The following is a 19,684-nucleotide window of genomic DNA, read 5'->3' as shown; positions in this document are numbered from 1 at the left end:
TGAATATGACCCACTCAAGTCCCGAGGACTTTATTTGATTCTATAAAAGTTTCATTTTTTAAATGCTGTTTGAAGCTTTAAACAGCATAATCATGTTTAAATGTCCATTTGCTCATCTAAGAGGTTTTTGGGCATGAATTGCCCATTTTCCAACATTTTTCAGCAAATTGTCCAAACTTGCCCAACTATCATTATAAATTCTGTTGCATTGTATCTTAAGATGTTTGTTCTACAGTGATATAAAAGTCACAAAATTGCATTGACTTGGGGTGTTGTTACCTGTTCAAAAATGTATTCTTATTTTGTGGCTTTTGAAGAATATTGATTTTACAGATCAGGAATTTAAGATGAGAGGTGTCTGTTATCTTTTTTAAGTACAATTTTGCAAATAATTCTTTACTTATCTTCTCTGTTACAGGTAGATCTTTTGAAGGAAGGAGAAGTGCCTAAACCTTTCCCAACACATTATAAAGATTCATGGGATAATAAACATGTCAAAATGCCTTGTTCAGAACAAAATTTATACCCTATAGAAGATGAGGTAAAACAAATGATTGAATACTTTCCCTATCACTCTCATGTCAGACTCGCGTCTACCCGTCTTCTAAATATGCTGTAAATCTGGATTTGCAAATGTTTAATGACTACTTGTGATGCGTGTGATATTTTGGCCTATGATACTAAGTTAAAAGTATGAATTGAGAGGTATGGATGGCATTTCATTTCTCTTCCTGTAGCCTAAATCAGTATGTAAATTAAAAAAAATACCTAAATCAATATATGATTGAAACCTGTATTTTTAAAATGTGACGACTTAGTATTGAAAGTGCTTTCAGTGAGTGGTGAGAATAAAGTTGCTATGAATTACCTATATGCACTGTTGCTTTGCTTTCTGAAAGTTGCAAATGCATTTCCCACATCACTTAAAGTATGGAGTTTCCAACTTCCCAATCTCAGGATGGCAATAAATGAAAGTACCTGAATCCAAATCATTAACTCTTCATACTAGACATTATTAATAGAAGGACTTGGGCTTTTTGGTAGGATATGAGGAAACATTATGGATTGGTATAACTTGACGTTTCTCCCAGAAGGTCAGGGTTTTGTACCCTATTGTCCAGTGTAAGTGTTCCCAGAGTTTTGCTTTATATTTTTATGATGTTGTTTTATCAACTTATTGTGTTATATTTTAACTATGTTGATTGGGCTTGTCTCCATGTTAGCCGCCCTGAGTCCCTTCGGGGAGATGGAGGCGGGATACAAAAATAAAATTAAAATAAAGTTGTTGTTATTATTATTGCAGATCTTTAAAAATGGTGTATAATTTTAAAAACCATATAAGAATGGTTTTCCTGAATTGGGTCAAAGCTCATACAATTACTCCAGCATTTTGCTTGTAAGAATGACAAGACAGCTGTCTCTGGGAAGCTCATAACTGGCATGAAGATTGTTTATTTTTTAATTTACCTTAAGCAAGATATATTTAACCGTAATGCCTCTAAGCATTGATACTATATTAGCTAGTTGTGACTAATTACTGTTGATGGATCATCAGATTTTCTAAGGTTACTTCCAGACAGACCCTATATCCCATGATCTGATCCCAGGTTTTCCATTTATCCCGGATTATATGGCAGTGGGGACTCATATAATCCAGTTTAAAGCAGAAAACCTAGGATCAGATTCTGGGATATAGGGCCTGTCTGGAAGAGCCCTACCTCTGCACTAAATGATTGTCACTGGATTACCTTAAACACCATCTACTTTCACATGATGGCATGCATATTCTTAATCGACAGTCCTTTTTCTATGTCCATAAAATTGATTAATTTCCCTTTACTAACCACTGCGGGAACTAAGATCATCTGGGGAGGCCCTGCTCTCGGTTCCGCCACCATCACAGGCGCGTTTGGCGGGTACAAGAGACAGGGCCTTCTCAGTGATTGCCCAGCAGTTATGGAACTCCCTTCCTGGCAATATTAGATCAGCCCCCTCTCTCCTGTCCTTCAGAAGGATGATAAAGACCTGGCTGTGGGACTAAGCCTTTGGGGTAGTGCAATGAGGCAAAATTTATTATTTATTTGAAACTTTTATATCCTGATCTTCTCACCTTTGTAGAGGGACTCAGACCGGCTTACAGCAAGGATTCAGTGCTACTAATACAAGTTAAAGCATCATACAACAATACAAAATTAAAAAAATATATAGATAAAATATATGAGTCGCCAATTGGCTGAGAAAGGCGGTATGCAAATACAGTAAATAAATATACCAAATCGCCAAGGTAAAATCATGTTCAATTCAGTCCACATATGTGGTCACTCACTTTGGTCTGTAACCAGTCTCAGCCATTATTCTGGGAATGCTTCATTCCATAATCAGGATTTCACTAGCCTCCTGAAGGACAAGAGGGAGGGAGCAGATCTAATCTCACTCAGGAGAGAGTTGAGGGGCCACCACAAAGAAGGCCCTGTCTCTCGTACCCACCAAACGTGCTTGCCAAGGTGGTGGGACCAAGAGCAGGGCCTCTCCAGAAAATCTTAACGTCCTTGATGGTTCATAGGGGAGAATACGTTCGGACAGGTAAACTGGGCCAGAACCGTATAGGGATTTATAGGTTAAAACCAGCACTTTGAATTGTGCTCGGAAGCTAATTGGCAACCAGTGAAGCTGGTGCAGCAAAGGAGTTGTGTGCTCCCTGTACCCAGCTCCCGTCAGTAGCCTGGCTGTCGAGTGCTGGACTAATTGCAGCTTCCGGGCAGTCTTGAGAGGGAATCCCACGTAGAGAGCATTGCAGTAATCTATATGGTGTCCTGAGATGGTTTTTAAGCAATTTTTAATGTGAATATAAGTGATTTTAATGTTTGTATATATTTAAGGTTTTATGTTCTGGCATTGAATGTTTGCCGTATGTATGTTGTACTCCGCCCTGAGTCCCCTACGGGGTGAGAAGGGCGGAATATAAATGTTTTAAATAAATAAATAAATAATTAGCTATCACAAGAAACAGGACCTTTTAAAAATGAAAGTTCCGTGACAGAACCAATGGGCATCTCTCTTCTTTCTTCATTAGTAACAGCAGAGTCAAAGATAGGTGGTAAAATATTAAAATGTACAGGGGCTGTATCTATGGCCCTATCTACATTGACCATTTAATGCAGTTTCAAACTGATATTGATGAAAATGGTTTCGCTGTGAAGATGATTATATAGGAAATCCTGGAACAAGTTTGAAGCTGCACAAACCACACATAGCACTGGTGCACATTAAGGGTTACCTTTCCCACGTTTTTGTGAGATTTTGTTGTCTGTCTGCCGCAGGTTGAAGCTAGCTTTAAACTGCCTTAAAAGTCAGTGTAGATGCTTCTGATGGGGCTAAACAGAATGTGCTTAGCTAAATCCATTTTATCTTAAATGTAACAATTTGTTTCTTTGTCCCTTTAAAGAATGGTGATAGGACTGCTGGGAGCCGATGGGAATTAATCCAGACTTCTTTGCTTAAGAAGTTCACCAGTTCCCGTGATTTGAAGGTAAGCCTATTAAAGACTGCCATTTCATAGGAATTGCATGCTTTTCATTCCATGGTTTTTCAGGGACGCATGGTAACACTGAATGCCATCTTACAAGACAACCATATTTATTTCTTTTTTTAATAGAAAATCTGGGGACTAGATTCATTCTAACATTCACTACCCCTTTGGAAACAAATTCAATTCAAAGTTGCCTTTAATTGTTTATTCATATAACTCCAGTGTGTAACAAAATTGTTAGATACAACTCTGGAGAACAGGGTTTGAATTTCCACTCGAACCATGGAAACTCACTTGGTAACCTTGGACAAATCACATTTTCTCAGTTTCAGGGGAAGGCAAAGGCAGATCTGCCTCCAAACAAATCTTTCCAAGAAAACCTCATTATAGATTCACCTTAGAGTCACCATAAGTCAGAAATTTACTGAAGAGACATTATAGTGTAGAATATGCTTTTTAAAGGATTAAATACATTTTGTAGATTGGAGTCTTGCAGCTCTGCAGTAGAAGCAAAAGTTAGCAATTAATTTTAAGATATTTCAAAGAGGCTTACCAACAGTATTGTGCTTTGATTTCATTGGGAACAAAATAAATATGAAAACTGAAATTGATCATGATCATGCTGTCATTTCAGTTAGGATGCCTAAGATTCATGTATTACAAGCTGTCCCTTCATCTATAGATGTCACTAGTTGATACAGTCAAAGGAAGCAGCTGTGGTTGTTAAAGATCTGGAACTCTGATGAATGATCATGTGACTTGCAGTTGAATGAACACTCTTCAATTGCACTGCTATGCATTAAAATGGCATATTGTACCTTGAGAATGATCTGTGCAGAGCAGGGAAGTTGTATCTAGTTTGATGGGATAATTTTTTTGAAGCGTCTGCATTCTTGTGTCCAAATGGATTCCAAAATTGAATAGTAGAAACAACAAATATGGCAATTTCACTGCCACTTAGAATCTTGCAGCTAACAGCAGGAAATGAGGAAAACTCATTGCATCATTATTAGATGTCTACTAAATGTAGAATCATAGAATCATAGAATCAAAGAGTTGGAAGAGACCTCATGGGCCATCCAGTCCAACCCCCTGCCAAGAAGCAGGAATATTGCATTCAAATCACCCCTGACAGATGGCCATCCAGCCTCTGCTTAAAAGCTTCCAAAGAAGGAGCCTCCACCACACTCCGGGGCAGAGAGTTCCACTGCTGAATGGCTCTCACAGTCAGGACGTTCTTCCTCATGTTCAGATGGAATCTCCTCTCTTGTAGTTTGAAGCCATTGTTCCGCGTCCTAGTCTCCAAGGAAGCAGAAAACAAGCTTGCTCCCTCCTTCCTGTGGCTTCCTCTCACATATTTGTACATGGCTATCATATCTCCTCTCAGCCTTCTCTTCTTCAGGCTAAACATGCCCAGTTCCCTAAGCCGCTCTTCATAGGGCTTGTTCTCCAGACCCTTGATCATTTTAGTCGCCCTCCTCTGGACACATTCCAGCTGGTCAATATCTCTCTTGAATTGTGGTGCCCAGAATTGGACACAATATTCCAGGTGTGGTCTAACCAAAGCAGAATAGAGGGGTAGCATTAATGTGTATGTTTTTAATTGAGTTCTTTCAAAAAATCTGTTAAAATTTGATCTCTTAGGTGGGATAGATTTTGATATAGTCCAGTACGATATATATTTGTGAAGTAGCCTTGTAACAGCAGAGGGTGCTATTTCCTCAGAAACCAAATCCTTCCATTGCTCAGACTTTTTCCATTTTTATTTTGATAGGAGGCTATTCTCAGATACAATGTTGCATATGCCAAGAAATGGGACTTCACAGCCCTCACTGACTTCTGTGATAAGGTAACGAAAACTTAATTTGGTTTTGGAAAATGAAGAGAAAATTCAGTTACTTCTATCTGTGTTTTGTCATGTCAGCATTCCAGATTTCCTTTTTCATTAGTTGTATTCTATTCTAAGGTACTGTACATTCTGGCATATAAGACTACTTTTTAACCCAAAAATATCTTCTCAAAAGTCAGGGATCGTCTTATACGCGGGAGCCGTCTTATACGCGGGTGTAGTCTTATATGTGGGAGTAGTCTTACACATAGGCATCGTCTAATATGCTGGAGCAGCCTTATGCATGGGAGTTGTCTTATATGTGGGAATAGTCTTATATGCCAGAAGTTGTCTTATAGAGCGGATGCTGAAACTTCCAATCCAGATTGGAGAATTTGTGGTTGCTGCATATTTTGGGGGGAGCTCAAAAATGGCAGTGGCCGCGTCCCTGCCATATGCAGCGACTGTATGAAAGCATTAAGGGTGACTCTGTACAAGTATGGTAGAAGAAAATCAATTCGTCAGGATTCGTGGACATAATGTGGTCCCGATGGTGAGGTGAAGGGTGTCTCACCAGGAAGGTGTAAGTGAAGGGCGGAGCAAGCTGCAGGCGTCCGGGGTGCCCGGGGTATGGAAAAAAGAGATAGAGTGGCTCTGGGCCCAGAAAAACACATCTCTTTTACCTGTCTGGCCCGCCCTTGTATCCTATTACCGTACCTCCTCCTCTGCCTCTCAGATCTCGCTCCTGAAGACTGCAGTGAAGTGGTGCAGGTGCGCATGTGCGAGATTTGAGAGGCAGAGAAGGAGGTACGGTAATAGGAAAATTGACATATTGAAATCAAATCTAATGCTTTTAAATGTTTTATTTGGTGTGTGTTGGAAGAGGGGTAGTCTTATAAGGCGAGTATATACCAAACTATATTTTAACTGGAAAAGTTGGGGGTCGTCTTATACACCCAGTCGTCTTATATGCCGGAATATATGGTATTTTAAATCAGCAGTTAGCTCAGTGCACTTAGGACAGCTTTCACACACAAAAAAATATATAGATATAAGAAGCTTTTGACTGGTTTAGCCATGACTTTAAAATCATCAGGAATGAGCAAATGTGCTGGTTCACACTGTTGAATTATCCCTGCATGGTTCCTCTTGTGGAGCAAACTAGGAAGCCTTTGTATGACATTTGTTTACTATTACATCCAAAGAAGAATCTCTTACTTGTGCTGACATACCAGAATTATGTGAAGGGACTTATTCTTGTCTAACAATTTTGGTTTGTTAAGAAAGAAAGCAACAACCAGAACAACACAAGGATCATAGAAAAAAATAATAGTAGGGAAAGAATCAACGGGATAGAAAGAAGTGTGATGAGGATTTTAAGATCACTGCTGGTTTAAAAGATGAAAATATTTCTTAAATGTTTCGAAATCTAGACAGTGCCCCGGAGCCATTAGATTCCATTTCATCTTGGGATCTAAGCAAGGTCAGACCTGGTTAATACTTGGAAAGGAGAGTGTCAGGTAGAATCAGGTGCTGCGAGCTGTATTTCAGAGACAGTCAATGGCACACTGCCTCTGAATATTTCTTGTCTTTAAAAAGTCTTACGAAATAAATTAACCCAGCACTTGAAGACTGTTGCCTTACATTTTATTTATTTATTAACTACATTTCTATACCGCTTTTCTCACCCCTGGGGGGTCTCAAAGCGGTTAACAACATAATAAATGGCAAATTCAATGCCTCACATCTATATAAATAAAAATGTAATGTTCGTTTGTGGGATTAACATAACTCAAAAACTACTGGATGAATTGCCACAAAATTTGGCCACAAGACACCTACTAACCCAAGGAGTGACCAGCACTCAAAAAATTGTCATATGGGAATTGTAGTTGCTGGGATTTATAGTTAACCTACAATAAAAGAGCATTCAGAGCTCCACCAACACTGGGATTGAACCAAACATGGCACACAGAACTCCCATGACTAACAGAAAACACTAGAAGGGTTTGGTGGGTATTTGGGAGTTGTAGTTCACTTACACCCAGAGAGCACTGTGGACTCAAACAATGATGGAACTGGACCAAACTTGGCACGAATATTCCATATGTCCAAATATGAATACAGATGGAGTTTGGGGAAAACAGATCTTGACATTTGGGAGTTGTAGTTACTGGGATTTATAGTTCACCTACAATCAAAGAGCATTCTGAACCACACAACGAGAGAATTGGACCAAACTTCCCAAAGAGAACTCCCATGACCAACAGAAATGCTGCCTTAAGGCCATCCAGTCCAACTCCCTTCACCAGGACAAGAAAACGTAATCAAAGCCCTCCTGACAATGAGCCATCCAACCATAGATATAGATATATATTATTCACACACAGAGAGAGATATAGTATCATAGATTTGAAAGGGACCCTTAAAGAAGGACAATGATATGTTGCATGTTCCAGGGTAGGCAAACCACATCAACAATGACAAAGAAACAGCAAGAAATACTGTTTACCCACAAGCATAAATAAATTACATATATTAGAAACCAACACTTTCTCATTACTTTATTTTCCAGATCACCAGACTGGGCCACGGCAACGAGTGGCAGAGGACAAATAGTATATATATAAATATCACATATCTAAATCAATAACATATAACTGTAGATAAAAACTGTTCAAAATATAAAACCATCAAACATAGACATAAGCATGAAACATATTATTGCTGCAATTAACAATGTAGACCCATTCTCTTCTCCCCTCCCTCGACTCCCCAATTCTCCATAGCGTTTCAGCCCTTCTTTTTATACCCTCCCTGCTTCCCTCACATCCCAACAGACACAAAAGTTATTTAGGTACAGATTGTATACAAAATGGGGCCTTCTTGGGGGATGGTAAATGTGATATGAGGTCCTTGGGATGGGTAGAGGGAGAGTCTTCTCTGATGATGGTAGTAGGCTACTGATCCGTTTTGTAAAAGTCCAGAAGAACATGATAAATTGGAGCATTACCAAAGTATTCTCAAAGTGTTGTATTCTTTTGGCTATGACATCACTTGAATGTTTAAAAACTCTGAGAATATGGAGCAATCTGCTTAGCCATCTTTTATGGGCATGCAGGCATGCATACATAAACCCTCCCCAGTGAGTGATTATCAGACTGCTTTTTAACATTTCTGCTATTGCCTCTTGAAAAACAATGTTGACTCTGCAAACAGATTTTTAGATAGCAAATACCTAATGCTTAAAAGTCAGCTGTAGGGTTAAGTAATGCAAAAGCTCTGAAGTATTCTGTTAATTACAAAGGCAGCTGTTTGAAAAGCTTTGTTGTTCCAGAGGGTGCCAGCTATTGAATGGAAGTGGAGATTCCTTGGGGGCTAAATGGCGATGATTGCCGATTAACCTGAGAACACCAGCTGGAGTGAGATGCGGAGTTTGATCCCAGGGATACTTCAAGCTCCAGCAATAACTGATGCTGTGACTTGTTTGTCTTCTGCTCTTATGATGCAAAGATGTTTGTGTGGAATTAGCTTCCTTTTACTCAGAAGTATAGTTTGTTTTGAACTAACAGGAAAAGGGAGAAAGGAGAACAACTAAGGACTGCTCCCTTTTTTTTTCAGAAGTAGCAAGTGTACATTGGTGGCAGAGAGGATTCAATAGAAAATATGTATGACTGTGATCTCCCTGAAAAGAAATCTAGGCTCCATGGAAGCTTCTGAAAGCCTAGTTTTCTCTCTCTTTTTAAAGAGGAGAGCAAGGCTTCATGATTGGAGAAAGAACACCCAAAATGCATGGATCATTTGTGTTTGTTTATATTGCTTTATAAATTGAGGGATCCTATAGCACCTAATGTTTTAAAACAACCACAATGGATTTAAACCTGGAAGTAATTGATTTTTATAGTTTTAAATTTTTTTTATATGTATTGTCGAAGGTTTTCATGGCCGGAATCACTGGGTTGTTGTAGGTTTTTCTGGGCTGTATGGCCATTGTTGATCTGGTTTGCGGATGACTAGGACATCTAGAAAAGGCAGTCTTCCTTCATTTTCTTTTTCCATGGTGAACTGGATGTTTGGGTGGATGCTGTTAAGATGGTCCAGGAACCTGTTGAGTTCTTCTCCTCCATGGCTCCAAGTGTCATCCAGATATCTGAACCATATCGTGGGCTTTTTTTGTTGCTGTCTCCAGTTTTTATATGAATTTTATTATGTGATTTAACCTGTTCTAAACGATGTGTTTATGTGTGTTTGGCATTTAATTGTTGCCAGTCTATATGCTGCCCTGAGTCGCCTTTGGGCTGAAAAGGGCGGGATAAAAGCGCGTTAAATAAAAAAATAAAAAAATAGTGGATTAAAGTGATGATAATAAAGCCCAACAAAATATGTATTGATGTCTTCATTTTTAAGCCTATTCCTGAGGTTTTTTGGGACACTGATTCAGAAAATTGCATCAGATATACCACGTCAGCTCTAGTTATTCAGTATGGATATCATGGTTTTTTATAGGTATGCAGATTGCGAGTGGTACATGGCATGTTCTATATCTCTAAAACTTGAGCTGATAGGGGAAAATTAGTGCAATTTTTCAAACCAGCAGGTCAAATATACCCATATACAGGACCAAAATGTGTGTTAGCCAGTGACTGCATTTCTGTGTACGAACCCACACGATCTCTTCAATCATCTGGAGAGGCCCTGTTCTCGCTCCCGCTCCCTTTGCAGGCGCGATTGGTGGGGACGAGGTGAGAGGGCCTTCTCTGTGGTGGCCCCCCAACTCTGGAACTCACTTCCTAAGGATATCAGGCAAGCCCCCACATTGGCAGTCTTTAGGAGGAGCCTGAAAACATGGCTGTTCCAGTGTGCCTTCCCTGAATAAGGAAATAATTCCCAGCAAAATGTCCTCAGAAGCCCTTTAACTACTCATTGGGTTGCTCTCCCTTTATTTCTTTCAAAACCCTCTTACCAGATACATCCTACCTCTGTTTATGCCCAGCGTTTATTTTTTAAATTTTAAACTATTACATTTGGCCCAGCCATAGGTTTTTAAATCCTTGCGTGTTATTGTTTATATGTGATTTATATTAATTATATTGTTTTATTTGCTTATTGCTTTTTGTTTTATTGATGTGTTGTCGGGTTTGGCCTCATGTAAGCCGCTCCAAGTCGCCTTGGGGAGATGGTGGCGGGGTATAAATAAGGTATTATTATTATTATTATTATTATTATTATTATTATTATAAAGCAACATCAGAGAAAGCAAGCAGCAGCAGTAGAAGTTTAAATTGTATGAACCACAATCAGCAAAATAAAAATGAACAATAAAGCATCTGAAAGGCCTTTTAAAAAATTTATAGTGATTACTTTATTTTCTAAATGAACACACCAAATTAAAGTTATCAAGTCAGCCGACAGGTCTTAACAAGCAAGCAAGTTGTGCATTTTTGGCAGGTGAGTGTTTCACATATTGTCGGGAAGTCCAGCATGCACAATTTGATATTATAAAAAGGTGACATATATGAAATTAATTTGTTTTTGATTGTATGAGAAGCAGTTAATAAGCATCGGAAAGGCCTTGACTATTCAAAGTGTCTGTTGAAAAGACATTAGAATTGCTGCCAAATGAATGTGCTTGAGGGAGGGAAGCTAAAGATTGGGCATCACTAGATGAAATCATAAGTTTAAGCATAATTATCAAAATAAATAGTTGGAATCGGTGCATTCTGAAATTTTTCAGGAACATCGGTGGTATATTGATGGAATAGTAGATTTTTAAAAATACTCTCAAGTGCTAATATCGTCTTCCTTTCACCTGCTGCTGGAAATAATGGACTGTATTTTATGGCTCACTTGTGTCCTGTTCCACTAAATTAAATTCCAAACACTTACTTTAATAATTTATATTCCTAATGTCTCCGTTCACTTAATGCAGCAATTTTTTCCAAAGATGTGTGAAAGATTTCCAATATGTTGCAAAGCAAAAGTCATCAGAACTAATGAGTGTTTCAGGAAGTCTTTAATCAAGCATTTAGTTTTCATCCTTACTCAAAGGCTTCGTAGTATAGAAATGTAAATTGAGGAACAAATTCATTTTTCCTTTCCAGTTCAAAATGCAAACCATTAAGGGATTAGTGCTTGATACATTTATTAAAGCGTTCTCTTGCCTCATAAGGTTATGGCGTTTTGTTCCTCAGAGAACTGTGACAATTAATGTTTTGCCTACATTGTCTCTTAACTCTTCCTGATGAATGTGCTCAGTCCAGCCTTGATTATTCTGGGAGCAGAGCCATAAATAAGAGACGGAGGAACCTTTGGCCTTCAGGCTAGGAGGAGCCCGATCCTTATTTAATTTGGCTCTCAGAGCCAATCCTCCAGCAACCATTAGTGAGACATGTACGGATTTATTATTGACATGCTTCATGCCTCCAGGAAAGAATCCACAGCAGCCTCATAAAAGCCCAGGACAAGCTTATTTTAAGTTCCTTAAGAGCCTCAAGGAGAAGATTGAGGTCATGCACAGTCCTAGGCCTGATTATATGCTGTTGCCGTAGTGTCAAGTTCGTAATGGTGCATCCCTCCTCCCCTTTCACAAGAATCTATAAGAGGTCACCAGGATTTTTTTAATACAATAAAGATTAGATTCGGAAGGACATTTGAACAGAACTTTCCAGCCCCTCAATACCTTTTTAGTAGATTAGTAAAAGGTAAAGGTTTCCCCTTGACATTAAGTCTAGTTTGTTTGTTTATTTATTTATTTACATTATTTATATCCCGCCCATATCCGCCCGCAGGTGACTCAGGGCGGTCTACATATCAGCACAATTCGATCCCATCAATACATACATTCAAAAAGCAAAAACAATTAAGTCCATTTAAACAAAAAAGACAGTGCAATAACAGTTTAAAAAGAGCTATATCCTTTCGTTCCAATCCTCATCCGTTTCATCGTCTTGGCCGTTCCTGGGTCATTCTCCATCTTAAGCTTGACTCATCCCTTGTTTGGATATCAGCCAGCACGTCAACGACTTAAATCAAGAAATAGTTTTCTTAGATCTACAGAGACACTCGCTGGAACACCTCAGCAAGCGAGAGTTCAAAAGTGGCAGGCTCAAACCCAGCACCTCAATCCGTGGGTGATACCAGATGAGAGACTCCCCCCTGGGCATACAGAAGACTGGGCGACTTGGAAAGTGCTGAACAGACTGCGCTCTGGCACCACGAGATGCAGAGCCAATCTTAAGAAATGGGGCTACAAAGTTGAATCCACGACATGCGAGTGTGGAGAAGAGCAAACCACTGACCACCTTCTGCAATGCAACCTGAGCCCTGCCACATGCACGATGGAGGACCTTCTTGCGGCAACACCAGAGGCACTCCCAGTGGCCAGATACTGGTCAAAGGACATTTAATCAGCTACCAAGTTTGCAAAATTTGTGTTTTTTTTCTTATCTGTTTGTTTGTTTTGTTCTATTAGAAATGTAATACAATGTTCTGGTTACTGATGACACGATAAATAAATAAATAGCTTGACTATTTATTCCAGGGTTCCGAATGCTTGCTCGAAGAGCCAGGTTTTTACTCTCTTCCGAAAAGTCAGGAGGGAGGGGCCTGATCTAATATCCCTAGGCAGGGAGTTCCACAGCCGAGGGGCCACCACAGAGAAGGCCCTGTCTCTCGTCCCCGCCAAGCGTGCTTGCGAAGCAGACGGGATTGAGAGCAGGGCCTCCTCGGATGATCTTAATTTCCTGGAGGGTTCGTAGGACGAGATGCATTTGGATAGGTAGGCTGGGCCGGAACCGTTTGTGTCCAACTCTCTGGGGGTGGTGCTCATTTCCATTTCTAAGCCGAAGAGCTGTAGTTGTCCGTAGACACCTTTCCGCAGAAGCGGTACCTATTGATCTACTCACATTTGCATGTTTTCAAACTGCTAGGTTGGCAGAAACTGAGCCTAGCAGCAGGAGCTCACCCCACTCCCTGGATTCGAACAATCAGCCTTTCGGTAGCAAGTTCATCAGCTCAGCGGTTTAACTCGCTACTCCTTTCCTATATTGCTCAGAAAGAAAAGCAAAAGGAAGTGGACACTGAATGGATGGGGCTGATGTTGTGCAATTCCTGTTGAGAGAAGAATGTTGGACTTATTTATTTAAAACATTTATATTCCGCCCTTCTCATCCCGAAGGGGACTCAGGGTGGAGCACAGCATATACACGGCAAACATTCAATGCCGGGACACAAATTCACATACAATACATAAACATTAAAAACATTTATCAAAATATTAAAACACACCATTTAAAACCGTCCTAGCCATCCACATCAAATCCAGTTGGCCCTATCATCTTTCCCACTGCCGCTTCCTTGCCCTGTCCCGAAAGCTTGGTCCCACAGCCAAGTTTTTACCATCCTTCTAAAGGACAGGAGGGAGGGGGCCAATCTCATCTCACCTGGAAGGGAGTTCCATAGCTGCGGAGCAATCACCGAGAAGGCCCTGTCTCTCGTCCCCACCAATCATGCCTGTGACAATGGCGGGACGGAAAGCAGGACTTGAAGTACAGTGAGATTTAATCTGGCCTTAGATTATGCATTTATCTGGCATTTGGATGAAAAAAAGATGCCACGTCACTTTTGTCATTCCTGCTTGCTGACCTGGATATGCTATCTTCTGTGTCTCTGAGATGGTTTATTTCACTAAAAATAAATTAAAGGAACATTTAAAAATGCTGGCTAGCCAATGTTTCTTGGAAATATTTGGCAAATGGTTCATTTTTTCTAGTACTTGTGTATCTTATAAGAAGCTTTACAAAGCAGGGTGTTAGTTACATGTATTTCAGCATGTAAATCTGAAATTGGAATGATTAAAAGTTATTTAGACTAATCTTTCTTAACAAATGCTGAAACATAAAACATCTGGTATAGTACAGCTGGGATAATATGACCATCTGGAAAAAGACAGTAGATGGGGATGTTCCCAGTATATCAGTAATATCTGTCCTACAGTCAACCAATTGCAATTTTTTAAAAGACAGGTTATTAGGAATGTTTTGAATTGTCACCCAGACTTTTCTGTGTTGTGGCAGTTGACATGCATTCTTTTAGAATTTTCTGTGTAGCAAAAATGTAAAACTCTTTCTGCATAAGCGTTTTGACAATTCTATACAGCTGTTGTTTTTTTTCCTAACCATAAAGAGAGCTCACCTATTTGCTGATGCAAGCTTGAAAGGGATCATATGAATGATGCCTTTTGTATGTCACTGTGGGAGCTAGGCTTTCTTTTCCTACCCAGGACCATCGGTACATCTGCTTTCCTATTGCCATCTGTATGTGTGCTGTTAAATATTTAAATCAGACTAAATGGCTCCGTTCATTTAATAAAGGTCAGGACACTCACAGATCACTTCCTTTAGTACTTTTGTGTATTTTAATACAGCCAGTTCTATGCAAATGCTAAAATTGTTTGACTGTTTGTGGCAAATTTCTTCTTTCTTTTTCTTTCCTTTTCCTTTTTTTTTCTTTTTGTGTGTGTTAGTTTTGGACTTCTCTTGTGATAAGTTTACCATGGCATTTTTCGAAGGAATAAAATTGTACTAGGTTAATGAAATTCAGTGTTCCCTTACTTATCGCAGGTGTTACATTCCAGGACCACCCGTGATAAGTGAAAATCCGCGAAGTAGGGATGCTATATTTATTTTAATATTTATACATTACTAGCTGTACCCGCCACGCGTTGCTGTGGCCAACCTTCCCTCCCTCTTTCTCTCCTTCCTTCCCTCTTTCCTTCCTTTCCTCTTTTTCTTTCCACAGCTCTCATCTTTCTTCCATCTCTACCTGTTTCTTTCCTCCCTTTCTTTGCTCTTTGGTTACATCCTTCCTTCCTTCCCTATCTTTTGTTCCTTCTCTCCTTATTTCCCTCTCTTTTTTCCTTTCACTTTTTTATTTCCTTCTCTCCTTCCTTGCTTCTCTTTCTTTCTTTCCTTCTTTCCCTCCCTGCTTCTCTCCTTCCTTCCTTCCTTCCTTCCTTCCTTTTTTCCCTCCTTCTCTCGTTACTTCTTGACTGTCCCTTCCATTTAATATTGTATTTATATCTTTAAAAGAAGGAAAGGAAGAAGGAGGGACAGGGAGGGAGGAAGGAAGGAGGGAAAGAAAGGAGGGGGATGAAGAAAGGAGGGAGGGAAGGAAATGAAGGGGAAGGAAATGAAGTAAGGGAAAGAAGGAGGAAAGGGAGGGAGGGAGGAAGGAAAAGAAGGAAAGGAACAAGGAAGGAGGGACAGGAAGGAAAGAAAAAGGGAGGGAGGGAAAGAAGGGAAGGTAGGAAAAAAAGAAGGAGGGACAGAAGGGAGGGAAGGAGGGAAAGAAGGAAAGGAAGGAGAAGGAAGGAAGAAAAGGAAGGAAGGGAAGGGAGGAAAGAAGGGAAGGGAGGGAGAGAAGGAAGGTCCTTCATTCAAGCACCATGGACCTTCCTCGCCTCCTCCTCCTCCTCCCCCTTTTCTTCCTCCCCCCCCTCCTCCTCCTCCCCTTCTTCCTTACGTGGATGCTTCATTGCTGCTGCCGTTGCTGCTGCTTTCCCAACAGGGAAAGGAGAGAGGAGGAGACTGCTCTCCTGACATAGGAGGGAAAGAGAAGGGGCTGTATGCGGCGCGCCTCCACCTCCACTCCACTTACTTGTGTGTGTGTGTGTGTGTGGCCGTACACGTGCGCCTGGCTTTAACGGCCGGCTGTTTCCCCGCGAGGAGGAGGGGGGCGTGGCCATGGGTCTCTGTAGACATGCAGTTTCCCCTTTGTGGACATGCAGTTTAGAAGTCCTTTCTGCTTTTTGTTTTTGTTGGATTTTTTGAGTGGAGAACATACATTGGGTTGTTAGAGGCATAGCGTCCAAATTTGGTGTCAATTCCCCCAGTGTTTTTTGAGTTCTGATGGTATCATAAACGAACATTACATTTTTATTTATATAGATTTCAGTAGTTACACACTATTTTAAGTCTTCATAAACTCTCCCCACACACTTATACACTACCTAACCCTTTTCATTTATCTTATAAACAAAATCCTTCAGTCACTTTAGTTGACAGCAACTTTTAGACTGCCCACTCCTCTCTCCCTCTTCCCATCTCTCTCACACAGTTAATCCCTTCGCCATGTCTTTCCTCTCCTCTTTCCTCCTCCCTTCCTCCCTCCCCCCTCCCCTTGCACACCAAACTTCTCTCTGGCTCCTTCTCGCGCACCCGATTCCCCCTCCTCTCCTCCTCCTCCTCTTCCCCCTCCTCCTTCCCTGCTTGTGTGTGTCTTCTTCACCTTCCTCTCCTCTTCTTCCTCCTCCTCTTCCTTCACCCTCCTCCCCCCACAGCTCCCCCTACCGCCTCCCTGTCAGTGTGGTGGCTGCGCTGGGAAACATTGCATCGGAGGGCATGAACCGTGGACTGCTCTGTCCAAAACATTTTTGCTGTACTGAAATGACAAGAGTGATAAGAACCAAATTTATACCTTTTAGGGTACTTTAAATTATACAGCATTGAGCTGGTTCAGTACTATTTATCCCCCAATTTCCCCCTCACTTCCAATGAGTAAGGGGAATAATGGAATGTGTATTTATTTTTAAAAGAGCACTTAATGCTTGCTCTGCTGCCTGAAGTTTCCCCCCCTAATGTGCCAGGAGCTGGTACATATTTGTGCATATTACAGCTGTTTCTTTCTTGAAAACCCTTGAGTTATCAGTCTGTGGTTTTTGGATCAGCACAGATCAGCACAGTGTCTACACATTGGGTGACACTGATCAAAAAGATCTTTGTTTCAAGTCTTTTTATCCAGTATGTTCAACTTGTGCTATATCTGTAGATCACACCGCTTTCGTTGCAAAGTAGTTATGGTTTAACGGATGTGGGTTAATCATAGCCATACCACCAGATGGACTCAATGTGTTTAACTTCAAATTATTCATTTCTTTATAAAATGATTTATGTATTTTTTAAAAGATTGACAGAAGGGGGAGCCCTTTCATTGCACGTAGTACATTTTTGTAATAGACCTGTATTAAGATTTTCACTCTTCCTTCCAGTTCAGTTGTTGAAATGGAAAAGGCCAAAACAGCACTTACAATATATAACTTCCTATCGCAAATATTGGTGGTGATGTTAATGGTAATTTGGGGCTGTTTTCTTGCCTCAAATTTAGATAGACAATTCAGCATCGTAATGGCAACCTCTTTTTACACATGTTCAGTTCAGTGTTTGTCCTTTAATTGATATCTCAGTCCTGTAAATAATTAATTTTAGATGTTCTAAAGATGCTGAAGAAAAGGATCAGGTTCTTCCAAATGGAAGAAAAGTAGCAAAAGTAAACAAGAACAGAGAATGATCATCGCACCTACCCTGAAATTCCTTACATTTCACCTGTCATGTCCAGCACTTTTAATTTATTCATTACATTTGGCCTGGCCCTAGTTTTAAATGTGTCATGATCTATTGTTTTTGATGTTTTACTGTTATTGCTTTAATGTTTATTGGTTTACTTTATGAGTTTTATTGTTGTATTTGTTATGCTGTTGATTTATTGAGGGAGATGTTAGCGGGGTACAAATAAAGTTAATAATAATAATAATAATAATAATAATAATAATAATAATTTCAACAATATACGTGTATGCATACAAGAATGAAGTGCTTCTCTTTTGTTGGAAAATTCTGGGTAGATAAAATACAGATCTGAATGCCTTTACTTAGGATGAGACTGTGAGATTCTGTCAGAATTTCAGGGTGAGAAATAATAACTGAACTAGAACTAGAAGGTCCCATGTTTACAGAAATCTGTAGCACTCTAAGTGCTGGTCCAGTTAGTATGCACAGTAACAAGGGATTATAGGACCTTCAGAGAAAATACTTCAGTAGTGTGTAGAAATATATATTTTCTTTTTATAATAGGAAAGTTGTTTATTAAAAATGGAAGAATAAAAAATACAAGCATTTTTGTAGCAATCAGAGCATTTTAAAAAAAGTTTTCTGGGTAGTACTGAAACATGCCATATAGAGAGAATTCAGCCTTTTGAACTTTTAAGCATGGAACAAAATGAACTGTCACATAAAAATATTATTCATTTGCTCTTCTGCATTTCATTTTAGCTTGCATTTTCATTTCAGCTTGCATGCTTTAAAAATATCACTGTATATACTCGAGTATAAGCCTAGATTTTCAGTCCTTTTTTAGGTTGAAAAAATCTCCCTCAGCTTATACTCGAGTCAAGGTTTTTATTATTTTACTCTATTATTATTATATCAATCATTTTACTCTATTATTATATTTATTATTTTATTCTTTATTATTGTTATTATTTTATTTATTATTTTGCTCTATTATTATTGGAAGGATATGTAAACACATTAACACTCAAGAAGGTTAGAATAATGCTTTAATCAGAGGACAGTCTTATCTTATTTATTCAAAAACATTTAACCTACCGATGCCTCAATTAAGGCAATTTTATTGGTATCTATTTTTTATTTTGGAATATACCAGTAGCTGCTGCATTTCCCACCCTCGGCTTATACTCGAGTCAATCTGTTTTCCCAGTTTTTTGTTGTAAAATGAGGTATGCATACAAGAATGAAGTGTTTCTCTTTTGTTGGAAAATTCTGGGTAGATAAAATACAGATTACTGTATATACTCGAGTATAAGCCGACCCGAATATAAGCCGAGGGACTTAATTTTACCACAAAAAACTAGGAAAACGTATTGACTCGAGTATAAGCCGAGGGTGAGAAATGTAGCTGCCAATGATAATCATCAGTAGGTTAAATGTTTTTGAGTATTTACACAAAACTGTAATTTAAAATAAGACTGCCCAACTCTGATTCAACCATTATTCTAACCTCCTTCAATGTAAATGTGCTTACCTATTACCCATAATGATAGAATAAAATAATAAATGTAATAACATGTAATAAAAATAATAATAGAGTAAATAATGGAAATTTAATAATAATAGTAATAATAATAAAGTAATAAATGTAATATTAACAATAATAGAGTAAAATAATAAATGCAATAAATATAATAATACAGTAAAATAATGTAAATGTAATAATAATAGAGTAAAACAACAAATGTAATAAAAGTAATAATAGAGTAAAATAATGTAAATGTAATAATAATAATAGAGTAAAATAATAATTGTAATAAAAATAATACAAATAGCAGAGTAAAATAATAAATAACCTTGACTCGAGGATAAGCTGAGGGGATTTTTTTCAGCCTAAAAAAGGGGCTGAAAAACTAGGCTTATACTCGAGTATATACAGTATATTCGGGTCGGCTGATACTCGAGTATATCCGGTAAATCATA

At 39.1% G+C, this 19,684-nt stretch overlaps 1 protein-coding gene across 3 annotated transcripts in view; it reads left to right on the top strand.

Moving 5' to 3' along the window:
- PARG (poly(ADP-ribose) glycohydrolase) overlaps nt 1-19,684 on the top strand; it is a 92,710-nt gene that overhangs the window by 13,577 nt on the left and 59,449 nt on the right. For all 3 annotated transcript variants that reach the window (XM_060768994.2, XM_067465631.1, XM_060768995.2), the window contains exons 5-7: nt 419-541; nt 3,446-3,529; nt 5,304-5,378. In XM_060768994.2, coding sequence (XP_060624977.2) covers nt 419-541; nt 3,446-3,529; nt 5,304-5,378 — 282 coding nt within the window. The remainder of the gene's footprint in view (nt 1-418; nt 542-3,445; nt 3,530-5,303; nt 5,379-19,684) is intronic.

Source organism: Anolis sagrei, chromosome 3 (genome assembly GCF_037176765.1).
Source record: "Anolis sagrei isolate rAnoSag1 chromosome 3, rAnoSag1.mat, whole genome shotgun sequence".
Lineage (NCBI taxonomy): Eukaryota > Metazoa > Chordata > Lepidosauria > Squamata > Dactyloidae > Anolis > Anolis sagrei.
This window is presented reverse-complemented; position numbering and strand designations above follow the sequence as displayed.